The 17,558-nt window shown below is 38.4% G+C and overlaps 1 protein-coding gene and 1 pseudogene across 1 annotated transcript; one reads left to right on the forward strand and one right to left on the reverse strand.

Annotated features, from left to right (window-relative positions):
- Positions 1 to 357: 357 nt before the first annotated feature.
- LOC113671288 (acid phosphatase type 7) lies at positions 358 to 14,582 on the reverse strand. The gene is made up of 8 exons (XM_089207102.1): positions 14,201 to 14,582; positions 12,160 to 12,252; positions 8,225 to 8,380; positions 7,542 to 7,617; positions 6,973 to 7,090; positions 6,386 to 6,583; positions 5,517 to 5,722; positions 358 to 1,403 (listed from the first exon to the last, which is right to left on the reverse strand). The coding sequence occupies exons 1-8, from the start codon at positions 14,522 to 14,524 to the stop codon at positions 1,222 to 1,224; spliced, it is 1,353 nt and encodes a 450-aa protein (XP_089063228.1). The 5' UTR covers positions 14,525 to 14,582; the 3' UTR covers positions 358 to 1,221.
- A 1,298-nt stretch (positions 14,583 to 15,880) lies between these two features.
- On the forward strand, positions 15,881 to 16,901 carry LOC149045726 (uncharacterized; annotated as a pseudogene).
- Positions 16,902 to 17,558: the final 657 nt, after the last annotated feature.

Raw genomic sequence — 17,558 nt, forward strand, 5'->3', positions numbered from 1 at the left:
TACAATTCACATCATTGGAACAAAAAATCGGTTAAACTTTCAAATTTTAAAACTTGCTTTTAGATTTACGCACGCAGTTTTACATATTCACTAATTTTTCACGAGTACAGCCAATCAGAAAGTGATGAGTGCTACTCTGATTATTTCAAAATTTCGTCACCCGAGTCGAGACCAACGACAAAGGCAATTCTAAGAATCCCTGGAAGTGAGTGCTCCAAACAACATAATTCTGAGTAAGATTAGAAATGGCACTCATCGCTGTCTTTTTGCGTTTGTTGAAAAAAAAAAAAAAAGAAACACACACACACACATATATATATATATACATAAGTCAAAGAATTAAAGAGGACGCATTGATTCTCTGTGACTCTGAGTCTCGCGCCTAGGCGCTCGTCAGACAGAACTTTATTCAATGAAGAACATACCTCCTTAGATACAAATTAGATAAGTAGCTAATTAATTCAGTAGTGTGATGATCTGATCTATGTGTGAAATAAAGATTCTATAGAGCTATTGTTGGCGGCTTGTGAAATTTGCTAAGTAAAACTTATTCTCGTGGCGGCATTTGAAATGAGTTCTGTTCTTTAGTTTAATAAAGACGGCTTCTTAGCTCTAACTAAGCAAAGTTTTTCCGTGTTTATTAACTATTAGTTCCCCCGTCAAATGACTTTGCTCCCCTTCGACCTACCAACACACATCGAAGTAAAGCATCGCGTCTTACATATCTAAAATATCAAACGCCCGCACAAGAGTGCACTAAGGCGATGGGATGGTGGTTACATATATATACAAAGCCGAAAAAGAATATTAAATGTATTCAAAATTCAATTCTTACAATAAGAGTCCCGTACATGATCGTAGCAGTTTGAGATTACAGTCTTAAATATGAAATATTTTTCGTTCAATCTGACACCCTCCAGATGACTTTATGAGCTCCAGTTCAATATGATACTGGTTAAATTTTATTACATTCAGTGCGAACATTTTTAAAGAACAGAAACTTCGAAATCTATCAAAAATCATGTTAAAAGCAGTTAGAGAGTGCTAAAAATATAAAAGTTATATTGTATGTTTTGGAATAGATAACATTTTGAGTTCCATTGATTATGGAGGCGCTGAATTAAACTTCATATTGAATGATTCCTCGTAAAGTAGCGTGTCAGCGAAATTCTAAGTTAAATTTAGTGTCCTGTACTTTGTGCTGTTACCCTCTGTCTCCTACTATAACCACGGATCCAGGGGTTTGAAAGGTCCGTGGTGTTCCTGTTTTATCCATATACTGTCTGTAACCGAACCATCATAAGCCTTAATTTGTTCCCAGTACACATGAGTTGAGTTCTCAATCCTCAGTTTACCGTAACCAGCATTGCCCGGGAACCACTCGCGGAAGGCAGACCAGGGACCTGACAAAAGACGACGATTAACACTTGTAATCTATTTAAAAAAATCTACGCCGGGACATTTCATTATGTTAGAGAGGGAAGATGAGCGAGGACCATGCACCGAAATTTACAATTTTCAAGTGGAACAATCTACGACGTAGACCCTTAAGGCACTATGATGATAAAAAATCAGTTAATGTTATCTAGAAATATAAAAATTAGGAAAGCCTCGAGAAGCAAGCAGTGGTGATCTGCTAAGAAAGGAATTCACCTTGCAACCTTTTTTTCATTCCATAGTCACGTTAACTCGGACAATTGTGTAAAATAGAGAAAGGATATTTTTTTGTTTTGATATTGAACAAGGAGTAGACATCTTCTTAAGATTGAGTTACGTTAAATGCGTCGATTATAGTTAACAGTTGACCCATAATTCAAACTGAAATTAAGGCTGAGACTGGAGTCAAAATGAAATCACAAACATATTTACAAAATGTATAAAATTGCTCAAAAAACAAACAAACAAACAAACAAAACAAAAATAGTGCCAGTTCTAATCTGTTTTAAAATCAGCACGTTGTCCTGCGAGTGGTTCAGCTAATCCAGAATCCATGATGATAAATATAGATTTTCTCGGGACTTCATCGATATCTTGTACTTTCCTACAAATCTAGAACAGAAAACACAGTACGATGCAGTTTTGAAGGTAAACGAATGCTGGCACCAGACCCCCACTGCACGGAAGATTAATTTGCCAATAAACGGAAGGTGTGGTGACCAAGTGAACGGTAAGATTGCTAAGATACTTCCTCTGTCCAGCATTTCCAAATGCAGACGCCGCCGATTCTTTTCTGGAATAAGTTATCCCACACCTTTTAAAGTCACTTCTCCCAAAATTCTACAGAGGTTGAGAGCCAACCAGGCGCATGGTATCTTCAACAAAGGACGCTCTGTCACTCCTTTTTGCTAGAGCTTTAGCAAATCGCGAAATGACGTTCCAGATGCCTTCTGCTGAGTTTATTTCTTGAAAAAAAAAACTAGAGGCAGAACTCAGCGAACTGTTGATTTCCTCGTCAAGAAAGATTAAACTATTTCTTGACCAAAAATGGACCTCCAACGTCAAAAATCTGCACAAGTGGATATCAACGTCTCAAGAAAAGCGGATCAGCTGAAAGTTGAGCAGGCTTTGTTTAACGATTACAATGACCGTATATGGCTACCTTGGAACAATGGCGGAAACAGCTTTAAAATACACGCGGGATTTTTCAAAATTTCCGATTATCATACGAGCGGCAGATTTAAACCATCGGCAAAACTGATGATACGACAAATCCTCCCCGTGGGGGTGATTCTGGTAGATTTTTTAGGATGCAAATAGTCACGGTGGGGTGGATGGTGGGACGACTGTAGCTTTCGTATCTGAAGTAACGAAATGTCACCGTTTTTTCCTTTACATTGCTTAAAACTGGCGAAAGATATATTCATTTAGAGGCTCACTGTGCGATACAAAGGTGATGAGAGCATGTGTAACCTGGTATTAACGACCGAAGCCTACCACGTGGTTGAATCATGTAGGAGACTATCGTCATTTGCTCGATTGTTTAATGTGCGGGTATTTAAATTTCGCGCTGCGTGAATGAGATTTTGTTCCTGACGTGCACAAAAAGGTTCATATTCTCCTTCCTCTAGCGTGTGATTTAAACCTGGTAATAACGTCCGAAGCCTCACGCGTCGTTAATTCATGTATTTTTACGGGTATCTTTCTCTTTCCGCATTTCAATTCAACGAAAGGAGTTAAAAAAAACAATGGCGAGTGGAAATAGTCGCACACGCTCGTCAATTTCTCCCATTTGGCTCGACTATTCAATCCGAGTATATTTAAATTTCGCGCTTCGTAAGCAAGAAAAACTTAATAATCTCCTCCCACAATTTTTTTGTGTTTACACAAACCGACATCTAATTGATACCTATTCATCCTTTTGTGTGATAGCAGGAGGTGAGATTTTTTTCGCATAGTCATGTTCTGCTAGTTTCTTCCTTTATTTTTTGCTCAGCAGGTTACGTGTATTCAATCACATCACCGACGCTGTCAGATTCATCTACCAAATTTTAGGGCAATCGAATCTCGCGCTACGAAAGTTATCCTATTTTCTTAGTTTGCATAAAGCGCTGCGCAATCGCCTCCCATAATTTGCTTACCTTAGCGTAAATGCATAAGCCCAGCAAAAACTTAACACGCGAAAAAAATCACACCCCTTGATTCGTTAAATGCCGCCTCGGTTGATTGAGAACAAACATAAAGTCCTAACGTCCGCTTTCTACAAAGGGAATATTTGGGAAAACTGTTGATAGCTTTATAATTTTAATAAAGACTGTTAGAATCCGTCGTAAAACTATGTAAGCTCAAGCAACACCTGCTTTTTTTTCTCCGATAGAGAATATAGAACAAACCATAGTTTGAACAAACCAAAAAATTCGTAACTGTGAGACTTCTGATTAAAATATCACACTCTCGTCTTGCTGCGCGTTTAACTGAAAACGAGAATAACTCAAAATAGATGTTCTCTCAAAAACTATAGATAATTTCCTCGATCAGTACATCATGTGTCATCAACATCGTTGCAAGAATTCTGTGCTTTTGTAAAACAGGAATCCTCTTCTTAAGTAGACTTGTTGGTTCCAGAAAGTAAGCGCTTCGTTAGAACACAGCTGTGCGCCAGCGCCTGCTCTCTACAAAAATTTGGAGAAGCTGTTGACAGCTCCTTACTTTTAACAAAGATTGTTAAAATCCGCTGTAAAACTCTGATAGTTGGTAATGAGAGAGATTTACTTTTAAGCAGGACCGGCTTTTTTTTGCAAAAGATAAATAAAAAAAACTCGCACCTTCTCCACTGTGAGACTTGTGAGAGAAAAAATATCACACCCTCATCTTGCCACGCGTTTGATTGAAAACGAAAATAACTCAAATACATGCTCTGGCGAAAACTAGAAATCATTCCTTTGATCATTATATCTTGTATCATCAACATAGTTACACGAATTCGGCGCTTTTGCAAAGAAGGATCCTCGTGTTAGGTAAACATGCTGGTTCTAAAAATGATGAGCGCCTCGTTTGAAAACAGCTGTGCGCCAAAAACAAGGTCTTTAATCGCCTAATTTGCGAACCTTTGGCTCGATGCGCTAAACGAGGGTTAAGTCTACCCCTGGGTACACCGATGGAGATTGATTTTACTGGTGCATATTTACACTACCCTCTCCCCCAGTGCAGCAAAATTGTCACTCCGATAATTTTCTCGATCAGTTACGAGCTTTTCCGCCTCCCTTCGGCCAAAGTCCCTCAGGACTACCAATTACTCAGGACTTTTGTTTGGAAAGTTGACCCGGAACAATGGGCCATTTCTTGATTCTGGCGTTTTGTTCTGAAGTGAAACGACCACCATTTTAAATGTACTGGTGGTCGTTCGAAGAACCACGAATACAGAGGGGTTGCGGCTTATCGACGAAAGTTCTTGTCGAATGTAGACTATTGAGGTGGTAATTCTTCTCCGAAGTAAAGTTTTACAAGCAAGATAGTCTGCGATAAAGTACTATTCTTTAAATAACGAAATAGCCGCGTCCTAAATTTAACAAACAAGAAAAAAACTCTACCAAACGTATTACGTCTAATCTGTATTAGCTGGATCCACAAGGTTCACAAGGATTTCAGATCTTGACTCTTAGCAGCGCAAATAACCAGACGCTCTTGACTAAAGCCTGACACGATCTTGAAGTGATGCCTTTAATAATTAGAAAGCGGCTTCTCGAGCGGTTTTATTGCATGAGACTCTTTCTAAATTTAGAAACCGAAGCATATTTTAAGATAATATTATTATTAGGAAACTGCAGTGGAGCCGGTGAAGTACCAAGGATGGGAATTTTTTAAAATAAACCACAAATTTACGACCGCAAAAAGAAGCAGCGGCTTAAGTTCTGGATAGCGAGACTATACTATGAAGATTTAGCGCGGCGACCCTCGATTTTCTTGAAGGGCAATAGTGCTAACTATTACATTTTAAACCGCCCTTGATTTTGGAAATCCACAACCAAGGAAAACGCAGTCATTTATGAGTCCCTATAAGCTAACAAAATATTGCATACCTCTAGGTCCTAACATGGGACTCACGCATATTCCATAAGCCTCATTGCAGCCCGCTGCGCCCGATATCAGGTGGATTGGGGCCTTAGGATTGCTGTAGTTGTAAGCTGTTACTATGTCGTTGAACACTGGCCAGAGGCGTTCGTACGAGTGTTCATGCGCTTCGATGATAATGTCTACACCGTACTGGAAAAATAACGGTTCTAAGCTAAAGAAAAACACAAACACAAAAACTGGTTTGAATTCATCATCTAACTGTTCGCTCTCTTTTATCGTAGAAGTATTGAGCATTACATTAACTTAAGCAACGTCAAGCAAGGGAAATTTTTGACCCATAAAATTGTTTTTTTGGGACAATTTGATGCCTTAAAAGTTCACCGATGTCGCCATGATCAATGTGTTTTCCAAGCTTGCTTCCCGTTAGATGTTCCTGCGCGTATACTTTGCTTACCGTTTCGTTTTTTTCAAAAGGCTTTTTCTTTGCACGCATACTTTGTACCTTCTATGCTGTAGGATTCTTTAATGACCTCTCTCTGAAGACTTTCTCTCATTTTCAGTAATATATTCATGGCATATTCACACGCTGTTCTGTCAGCAATATCATCGACGCCCCTTGTCTTCTGCGCTAACCTTAGCCTTCATTTCCGCTTGTTTGGATTAAGCTGTTTTAACTTTCCATTATTCTTTTCAAAAGGAGCTGGGTCAGGATTTCAACATCTTGAAAAAAACATGCCTAAAGACCATATCGCATTCGGGACTTCCGGGACCTCGTACTAAAATGTTATTTCACATGTCGCAGAGGAAAAAAAAGGGGAGGGGGACGGTAAGTACATGTCGGTCTTTCATACAAGGAAACTGTTTGCCAACCAACCTGTGTCTAACCACAGAGTGAAGCGTGGTACAATCATCTCTATTAATATTTGAACAGTACATTGGTCTGTGACCAAATGCAATTATCCAAGGATGCTTAGCGCGGTTCTCGGGCTGATTCGCGTTTTTAAGGTCGTTGGTTAACCACTCGAGTTGACCCTGAATGGAGCCGTTGGTGAAGTATACTTCAGATGAGTAACTGTGAGAAAAACAAATGGAAATAAAAAATCAAGAGAAAATAGAAATAAAGTCCGTTCGAATTCCATCCAATGAAACTGATTTATGGTTTAGAGTTACCAACTCAGCACAAGTTGCTGTGCCTGGTGAGGGAGGGGGGGGGGAGGGAGAGGGGGAAAAATAAAGATGGGGGACTACCGCATGAAATGAAGGGGGCTGTCCGTAAAACAAGAAGCTGTCATGTTTCAGTATTCTGGTGAGGTTGATGAGAAAGGAAATTTTCCATGACCTGACAACGACCTCAGTCGTCTTTTCGGCGCTGAATTTTATGAGGCACATAACGCACGAACCACTCCATGATCTTCACCTTGACGGGTTCAAAAAGTAAAGTAAAATATGAGATAAACTTACGCGATGAAGTGAGCTCTGGCGACGTCAAAGCTGTACCACATTCTATCGATTTCGGTGGGCCACTGGAGTTGCGGCATGGAAAACCTGTATCGGTAATGACTGAAGTTGAAAGGAATCTCTGAAACAAAAGGAAAAAACTAAGAGAGATCTCATAACGACTGATTTAGACTGCAGAGAAGGCGTGAATTTGGCGAGTGAGAGCTCAGTGTTTTCTTGGTGAAAACTATAGCTGCCATCTTTGATTTTTAGAGCTTTGATTTCACAGGGGAGGAGGGGAGAGAAAGAAGTTTGTCACAAGGGCGTAAGCGACGGTTAAAAGAGGGCAGTCTCATCTTTCCCCGCCTTCACCACTCTCCTATCCTCTCTAATTCTAAAGCAAACATTGCCGACCCGAAAAACGATCGCAAGCTTATAACCGCGCTAATCCATCCTGATACGACGCCTGCATAACAGGCTATTGGTGACAAGGTTCGTTCCCATTAAAAATCATGAATTTAAATGACTTTCCTAAGCCTCTTTCAATCTACAATTTGAGAAGTTTTCCTACTGAACCAAGAGTAAACTCTTACCGTGATTTCCAACACATGTCATGTAAGGAATCCACGCGGCCATATCCTGAATTCTGTTCATAAAAGCGTCACCATTCTGAGGTAGGCAAAGAATGAGAGAGACTAAGAATTTTCAAGTTAGCGTGTCACAAACTAAAAACCGAAGAGAGAAAATACTGATCTCAGGCTACGAAATTGCCGAGAAAGGCTTGAAACTGAGGCTTCAAGCCACATGAACGGTAGCCAAGGAAAGCTTTGAACTACGACAGACAGTTTTCCGCTGCTCTACACTTTCATGACAGTGATCTTAATCAGTGCGCCTCGATTGGGTATCAATTTATAGATTTACAACCCGAATCTGCCCCTTTAATTGTTCATTTTGTTGCTGTTTATCACAAAACAAGACAAAATCAGCCGAAAAAATCAAGTTAACGAAGAAAAAATTATAGAAAGAGATGACAAGATTTAAAAGGAAGGGAAAACTAAAAAGAGATCCAAAACAATAGCATTTAATTAGAATAATTTAATACCTCAGCGCCTTGGCAGGCATATGGTGTTGGTTTGAAACAGTTTATTAGAAAATCTCCGACCTTAGCTGACAATTTCCTATTGCTTGAATTCCACTCGCATCGTGTACTGTACCGTGTTTAGGGTGCTTATGGACATTACATCGAAGGAATAGAAAAAGCTGCATCATTACTTACAAGTCCTCCATCAGTTTGAAGGTCGTAGGCGAAGTCCCCAACATGAAATGCGGCCGTGTTGTGTCCGGACCTAGCTTCCATAATAAGCCGTTTGAGACTGGGTGCTCCTCCAATTCGACCCATGTCTCCATACACCAAGAACTGCGGCGACCAATCCTGCAAAGGACAAAAAATTGTGGAAACAAATTTCTTTCACCATCGTTGTCTAGTACCAACTTGATCAAGTTCCCTTCGCAAATTAGATTGGTAAAATTATCATCACCTCTAATTACTTTTTAATATGTGTTGGGTGTAGTTTCAAAGGGCTCCAGTTTCGCTAAACTATACGCCACTTTCTAAGCTGAATTTCTCACGTTATTTCGACTGAGCCCAATTTCCCTCCCTCAGGGGAGGGGGGAGGGGGGCTTTGATTGTACCATACTCACCCCAAGAGCCTTACAAAAATTGCGAATCTATTAACTGACAACTTTTACTGAATTGCTAAGTTTGTCAAGAAGAGATACAAAGATTCTCGATTTAGGCGAGACCGAGTTAAAGCCGAAGAGCGAGAAATGTTTAAATACAACGGAGTGCCGGGCTATTTTCCTGCTATTTCCAGTCCTAACAAAGCTCAAATTTCTTCAACCTTATGGCACTTGTTGCAAGTTCAGCTGCTCAAACGATTCCTAGCTCTAACTACTTGTTACACGTGTAAAAGAAAGGCTTTCTCAGATTCAGTGCCGTCCTTCCAATTAGCACTCCCGTTTGTAAAATGAAATGCTAATTGAAAGGACGAAGAAGAAAGGAAGAACTAACTGATTGGTTCCTTGCCCCTTTCTAATTTTGAAGGGTAAAATTGTTTAGTTATCAATATATATCTGCGAGTTGAAAGCTGGTTTGTTTTTATTACAAACGGAACTGAATTTTAACTTTCCAAACAGAACTGCATATAAATTTTCGGAAATCCGGTTAAACTACGAATAAACAACACTAAAATTATGGTACTCAAATGGCGCGATCTCTTAATGTCTTGAGCTGTTCGTGGGAACTGAAATACGAGCACTTCGTATCACTCAGAACTTGAGGTCTGATTGGAGAAAGTATAACCGCATTGAAAGATTGCATCATACAAAGAACATATTTGCACAAACGTGAGGATTGTTTATCGTTGATTTTGGGTTGAATGTGAACATGTCAACATATATTATTAATTTCCAGGGTCGCGCGAAACTGCCAAGAGACGCGGAGCTGTCTTTTAATCGTCTACGTCTGTTCCCAGGGAAAAAGGGGAACGTTATAAACCGAAATTTCTCGCCTATAATCTATAAGAAAAGTAAAAATCAGTTGACGCATTCTCTACCGGAGAAATGGTTAAAACTAAGACTAAATTTTCCATTTGAAAGGCAGAAACAAATAGCAAATAACAAAGTCAACAACTGTTTTTTGGAAGACAGTGCTGCGGTTCAAATTACGTAAACAATCATACTTGTCTGAAAGAAATATTCAGCATTACGTCGAAACTTTATCATAAAAATGTCTAATGGAATGGCACGATTATAAAATCTCGCATTCTGATTGGTCAACGAGGCAAAGGATTTAGCGTGGAATTGCGAGTTGAAAAGGAGGCTAAGTGATGTTGTTTCGCATCGTACGTGCTCATAACAACTATCGTCATATTGTAACAAAGTTTTCTACAATGTCATTCAAAAGTGCTTTCAAAACCATCATCACCTTTTGAAGAGCTGGAAACAAACAATAGCGTTTTTCAAAGTGAGCCAGAGGTTCTTCCCTGTTTTGAAATGAACTACAAATTCTTGGAGAGGCATTAAAAACCTCTTTCGTTCGCGACAACGAGAATGGCAAGCAAAAGTTCAACCAAACAAGACGAGGAAGCGACAACGGAAGAAGTGCCAGGGTCGATTGTCATTTACACATTCTTGGAGACGACGCCCTAAATGCCTCGATCGTCGCCGAGCAAATTGAGCGAAATGTGTTACCAAGGTGGCTACGAAGTCACTGACAAACACATGTTCGTAAAATAAAAACTCTCGCTCGTGATTGGGTAAGGTGTTACTTACGTGCTCGTGAAATCGACAGAGAGATATCCATTCGCCTCAAAACAAAACTTAGGTCACTTTGCTGTTGTTAGTACAGCGCACACGAAAGTTTCTACTTTACTAATTATAATAATGGTGAAAGGATTGTGTGGTGTCCAGTTCGGTCTATAATCATACGAGTGATTAATAAAATCGGACGACCGCGAAGCGAAAAAAAAATACACCAACATCTCCTGTAGGAACACTGTTTAAAGCAAAAAATTTGGAAATTTCCCAATTTTTTTTCAGAGTAAGTGATTGTTGCTATGGTCATTGTGATCAATTCTGTGATTGGTGGATTTAGCTAAGCGGACTTAGTATGATTGGCTGCTTTGACTGTCCAAACACAGGTGTCCGATTACAGGCAACTGTCCGATTACACTGATCAATTACAACTGTTCAAAGTGATTAGTGATATACAAAGCAGCTGATGCACCAATTACATTTGAGAAAATTGTAATGGTTATGATAAAACAAGTAATGCAATCTTATAAAAAATGAGTAAACCACCAAAAAATTCATGATAACAATAATAAAAGGTATGCATTTAGGGATGATTCTAGAGTTTACTAGTGGTGAGAAATGAAAAGTTAACCAAAGCTTAGGCAATTCATTACGTTCCATTCTCTGCATCAAGTATCGAAAGCGGGTTGGTTCCAAATGTTTGGTACTAATTCTCAATTTTTTGTTGGTGATGGCTGAAGAACAGTGCCTGAACTATCACTTAAAATAGTTACAAACAATAGAAATGTTTACTGCAAATGAGACTCAATTTTTTTAAAATCTTCATGGAGAAGCTTTCTGACTATCATATCTGTTGACTGATGAAGGTTACATAAATAATAATAATTAAAAATAATACATAATAAAATGGTCTGATGGGAGAGGAAGGAAAAAAGTTTCATACAAAGCAGCAGCAACTATTGCCACTTATCAAAATGATGTTTACAAATTTTCTTTTCAAGCCTGTAGATATCAAAAGTCAAGTATTCTTCCTATTTAACAAATCAATCGAGAGAATTATCAATTCAAAATTTCAACTGTCTAATTTGAGGCTGTTTTAATGCCAAACAAAAGGAAATCATGCCAAACAGTAATTACAAGGTTATAAGCCATTTGCTATACTATTTTGTAGCAGCCATAACTTGGTTATACCTGTTCCAATTGTTCAGGCAACAATGGCAGATAGAGGGATTCCATAAGTCACCTAGAGCTCTGATGAGTGCCACACTAACATATCTACCCTAACACATCTACCCTCTCTTCTACTTTTCATAGATTCTTGAAAAATTTATGCTGCAAGGATACAAGGCAGAAATACATGTATATTTTCAGTGGGGCACATTGTTAAATGGTTGGACATGCCACATAAAAAATCTAAAAATGCACTAATCACCAATCAAAACTATTTTGTTGCAACCAGTTTTTTTTCCTACATATGTTCTTAATAAAATGTTGTTTATCCTTACCAGAAATGACAAATCACACAAAACATTTTGTTTGGTTAGTGTTTTAGAGAAATTACAAAATCTCATTTCAAACATGTGTGGATAGAGTCAATTACTTGCATGGCATTCAGATTTCTTGAAAGACAATTCAAATAGGATAAAGTTTTATTTAGTTGTCTTTGTTTACTTATTTTTATAAATCCTCTCTTGAGTAACCAAGACAGAATTTCTCCTTACAATATCAATATTGATAAGCAATGAGAATAAAGAAAAACATCAATAAGGGGATTATAAGTTGATCGAATACCAAATTCTCCACCATAACATCATAAGAATCAAATGGCATTCAGTAAGGAGAATTACTAATGAGATCTTGAGAGTGAGGGGGCTCAAGAGAAATATAGCACCTTACCTCATCATCTCTTTTAGCAGTGAATTCAAACCCATCACTAATGTTACTACCACTTTGTACACGGTATGAGTATTTCATCCCAGGAATTAAACCCTGAAAAAATGAATAAATATCAACATTAGATGTAAGAAAATAATCATGATCATCATGATCAACGCGTAAATTCCACACAACAATTTCAATACAACATTCAGCAAACATGTGATGTGAATTGACAAAACATCAACTTTGGAAGTTCAAAAATAAGTTCCATAATTGTAATTTACTGAAATAAGAAATATTTGTTAAATTACAACATGGGTCTTACTTGAGAAGATTTTTCTACTCTGCTGAGTAAAATGCCAAAACTGTTAGTCAACCAAGTAGGGTTGCACTAGTGGTTATATTACTATAGGTAACTATAAATGTTCTGACACATTGAAAGCTGGAGTACACCAGAAAGTAAGTACACGATGGCTAATATTCATGTTCTCCAAAGATAGGATATCATGGCTTTGTATCCCATTTAACAGTTTGCTCAACCACTGCACTACTCCTTTTATTCAATCAGAGGCAGTTCATTATATTCTGTTTAGTGTAAAAAAGATAAGCAAATGAAGCCTGCATTTAGTTGGTAGCTTGAAGAGAGGTAATAGTGGAAAATCTAACTTAAAACCTGTAGACAAAAAATTGGCTTGTTATCTACCTTTTTCATACGACTGGGTTATTTAGCTCCCCATTCAAGTATTGACATAATTTGTGTAAAAACATCAACATTGTCGGACAAAATAAAACTGACCTCCACTCATGTTAACCATTTAACTCCCAGAAGTGATTAACATGAAACTTCTCCCTATAATATCCATACACTATTCAGCAAACAGGTAATGAGAATAATCCAACTTATTGCGTAGAAGCCACCATCTTAATCTAGAAATAAGTTCTCATAGCTAAGTTACAAGGAAATGTGTAACAGCTAGAGGCGAAAAATAACAATCAGATCTTGGGAGTTAAAGGGTTATATCAATAATGCTTTTCAGGCAAGCACTGTCAGTTACTGCTGTTAGTGCTATTGTTTAGCTCAATTTTCTCAAAATTTGCCCCACTAATTAGCATTACAACACCATTAATGTTTTCGCTGACTGGAAATTTGGGGAACAACTGAACACAGATTTTTATTAAACAGTAAATACAATCCTTCAAAAATATTCAAGGTGCAACCCATACCTTACCTAAAATGATACTTTTTCTGGTGTAGGATTAACCTGGAGTTTTAGTCAACGCAACCATTACTCTACACAACCATTTTGTAAGGAAGGATCTGAGTATTTCGGTTTTATCAAACGAGTTATTACTGTAACTTAGCCTCCGTAAAGAGTTTCTTAGCTGAGAAACTCTTTACGGTGGCCAATTTACATTATTCACTCGGTTGTTAAACCAAACTTTGCTACACAGATCAAACACAGTTTCTTTAGAAACTCATCCCCTTTTTTTCATTTGACTACTTGTTATATTGACATTGGTAATAAATCTTCTTAAAACCGAAAATAGGATTACCAATGCGTAGCCAGCACTAGCCTGATAAATTCGCCAAATTCAAGTACGAGTTACACAATGTTCTTTGCGGCCTTCTAAATGAATACTCATTCATATTGAATCTGATCAGAACCATGCCACAAGCAGAATGTTTAAAACTGCTGTTTCAAAGAAGCAATATTTGTACTAAAATGGTTTAAATCACATGTTGGTGACTTGATCACCAATCACTTCTTTACTTCATGCAATTAACTATCGCTTGATGAATCGTCAACAACTGGTCCATTTCCTGTTGAGGTCAGTCTTAACGAAATAAACTAACTGACTGTAAAAAACCTTCTGACAGAGCTAGTACAATACTTTGTGACTAAAAACAGTTACCATCATAGGCTTTTGAAAACCGCTTCAAAACTGAAAACTTACGCCGCTTAAAACTTAAAACCGCTTCGAAACTGAAATTACGTTCCATGATCGATCGATTGGGAATCAAGTCACCATTGTTTTAAAACACTTCTGTGGCTCTTACCTGGAGAACAACGCGATGGATGTATTTCAGTCCATCTGGATTTCCTTCGGTAAATAAAACAAATTTTCCCTTTGCTTCAAGAGAATAATTCTTCGGCGCTAAGCCATAAAGGACGACCGAACCGGCAAACTCCGATGAATTCGAGGTCGACCACATTATTGTCATTTCACTCGGAATATTTCCGTAGGAAATGTGAATCTGCTCGGGTCCATGAGGAGAGTCATACGGTGCCAAATCAGACATGGAAAGGTGTTTAACTGCTTGATGCGATGATGCTAAATTCAGAAAGGAACAGAGAGTGAGGAAGAAATAAATTCCTTCCATTTTCTTAACAGCTCACAAAGCACACAGCGTAAATGAACCGGCTCTCCGTGATCAGGTGACTTGATAATTTGCGTGACAAAAGCTACATAACGCAAGCTTTCCGTGATGTTGATGCGGTCACGACGAAAGAACACGAACCTCGAATTCTCTCTTGTCACGACATACTGTATTTTAAACTGTGATTTCCAATTTTTCTGGGAGAGCTGGCGGAAGGGGAATATTCCTAGGCTTATTTATTAAGCTGAGACATGAAGGTCAACGATATCAAAGGGACTTATTAGTACGTTCCTCGTTCAGGACGATGTAACAAATCAGGAGCTTATAAACTGTTTATAATCTATCAGTTCAAAGATTTACCTTCGACTTAAAATCATTTCTTGCTTACTTCCCAAGTACTTTTCTTTAAATTTATCTTCAATTGAGGATTGAATACTTTGTCTCTTTTTCATGTCGCAATATTGAAAAGAAAAAAAGGGCATATTTTGGAACAGTTTGAATCGCTCTTTGATTCCTGTTGTTCTACCGCCATTCACGCAAGTTAACTGATTATAAATTCAGTGCGCAGGATGAAAAATAGAAGTTTTGGACACTTATAGTCACCTTAGGAGAAAGAAATGTTGAACGTGCTAAGTTAAAAATAGAGAATCATTTTCCTGATCAGGAATTCGACAAGGGATTAACCTAAAAAAGAGCCTGAGAAGAAAAAAGCGTCGCTAAATCGAATTTTCATCACAATTGAAAGCAGCTTTGGAACGATCACGTTTAGGCGTTTATTAGAATTTTAAATTTGAATCTCATAAATTGTTTGAACGCGGACATGTGAATTATTTAGTTTCTAGAAACATAGTTCTCTTTTAACAGTTCGAAAATTGATTAGAGAGGAAAGACAGAAAGTGGGTAAGATGTACGTTCAGCTCCAAACTTCGTTTTGGTTAAAGAAACTATGGTGAAAACAATAGAGTTGCCTTTAGGACTAATGCTTTGTTTTAGAATAGCATAGAGGTTACACAGAAACCTCTCCGAAAATAGCAACAGAGCCTGCCTGTTTATTGAAATACCATCAACTCCACTTACGTGTTAAACAAAAAGGTCTACTCTACAGACAGTGGTACCTCACACTTTTCATAAAATGCCGTAGATTTTGCTATTTTTTTAAACTTTTTTTGCGTTTGTTTCTGACAAATCAGAAGCGTAAGATAAGAATCATGGACGGGTAACCATTCCTATGTTTTTCTGTTCTTGTTCAGACCTCCCTTGGCCCTCCCCGATACTGATAAGATAATTGCGCGCTCTCAAGACACACGTCAATACAGCTCAATTCAACCACGAACCAAGGAAGGATTTTGCTCTCGCATCATGTATTTAGCAGTGCCAACTCCTCTTTTGATATTCGTACTGGATTTAGCCGCAATCTTTTTCAACGGACTATTGTTACTGAGCTGCTTCAAAGATGGAAAAAAATACAGGTTTACCAAAAAGTGCTGGATATTATTAGGTCTTCATGTCGCTTGCCAAGTTGTAATTCTGGTCGCGGATGCCGCGGATTGGTGGAATGGTTTCCGTATTCAAGCTACGGAATCCTGTAATGTCTTGAGAGTTCTTTCCTTGTCCATGATGTTTTTTCAAATTAGTAACTTAACGGCAATCGTGAAAGTGTGTTATGAACATCCCTCAGTACATGAAGAACATAAATTGTACGCGGTCCTTTTCTAGGATTTATCGCTTCCGCAATGATCTTTTGGCCCAGGTGCTTCGCGCAAACGCCCATTTTTCAAGCCGTCCATAAGGTTGCGTTGATTTTGACCATGTCTATTGAAGTCTATTTGGTTTCCGTAGTCTTGGCTAAAGACGATACTGAATACAATGAGGAGGTCATGTCACCAAAATCAGACGCCGCGATGGATCCACGTTTCTTGTTACGGTCGTGGAGAGCTTGGACAGAAAGCAAGAACTCTTTATTCGTTATCGTTTTTCTTGCAACATGTTCGGTGCTGATTTTCAGCGACGTGGCCCTTGCTCATTTCGAATCAGCTCTATGGGGTGGCGATTTGAAAGAGACACGTCGTTTATTTTGTTTTTTTGCTTTTCTGCTTTTTTTTCCCTATATATCCCTTTTTGCAGGACTCGGGTGTCGAAGTCTACGGTTTGGACGACCAGACAATGGATTCGCTCTCCAAGGTCATTTACTTGGTATTATAAAATAATTCAAATAGTAGGCGCGCTCTGATTGGCCATAAAACCATTTTACATGAGCGTATGTAAACACGGTTTTCGTTCCTCTTTCATTTTCACGTCGTGGTTTCCTACGCTTATCTCGTGTTCTTCCAACCTCCCAAGGGTTTACATCAGGCTATGTAAACACGGAAACCATTTTACGTTTCTTCAATATAACACTCAAAATAGGAAATGAACTCAGCGGTGACTATAGATACGAGTGCCTGATGGAAAGTAATTGTGTGTCGGTGAACGTCGGGCCACCCGACAAGAATGGACTCAGGATCTGTCAATTGAGTGATTCTTACCATATTCAGCATTCCGAAGATCTTAAAGCACAGGAAGGATCCCTTTACTGGGCTACCCAGGTGAAATAATATTTACCATGTAAATAGATGAATAGAGATCGAAGAAAAAGATTATAGGAGAATCGATGCCATGTGGCCGGATATTTTAACAAAGTTAAGTAGTCGTTGTTTTAGCGAAACCACGCTCTCAACCATCTTAAATTTAGCTGAATCTTTTATCTGAACATTTGTTTTTGTGAACAACGTCAAGAGGGCCGAAAGCTGTTAGTGGAAGAACATTTATTTATTTATTTAATTCAATGAACCCTCTATAAAGAGTCTTTAAGGTCCACTGCTTGCGTAAAACCGCGGTTTCGGTTAGACCTCGTGTAAATAAGTGGCCCTTAGTGTTCAAATTGGAGACCAAGAATGCTCTTTTTGGTTTTCTCACAAGAATCTGTGTTCTAGCAACCCCTGTGCCCACGGTGCAACATGTCTCAATGGATTCACCGACAAGAGATACATTTGCCTGT

The sequence above is a fragment of the Pocillopora damicornis genome, chromosome 5, assembly GCF_964200805.1.
Source record: "Pocillopora damicornis chromosome 5, jaPocDami1.2, whole genome shotgun sequence".
Classification (NCBI taxonomy): Eukaryota; Metazoa; Cnidaria; class Anthozoa; order Scleractinia; family Pocilloporidae; genus Pocillopora; species Pocillopora damicornis.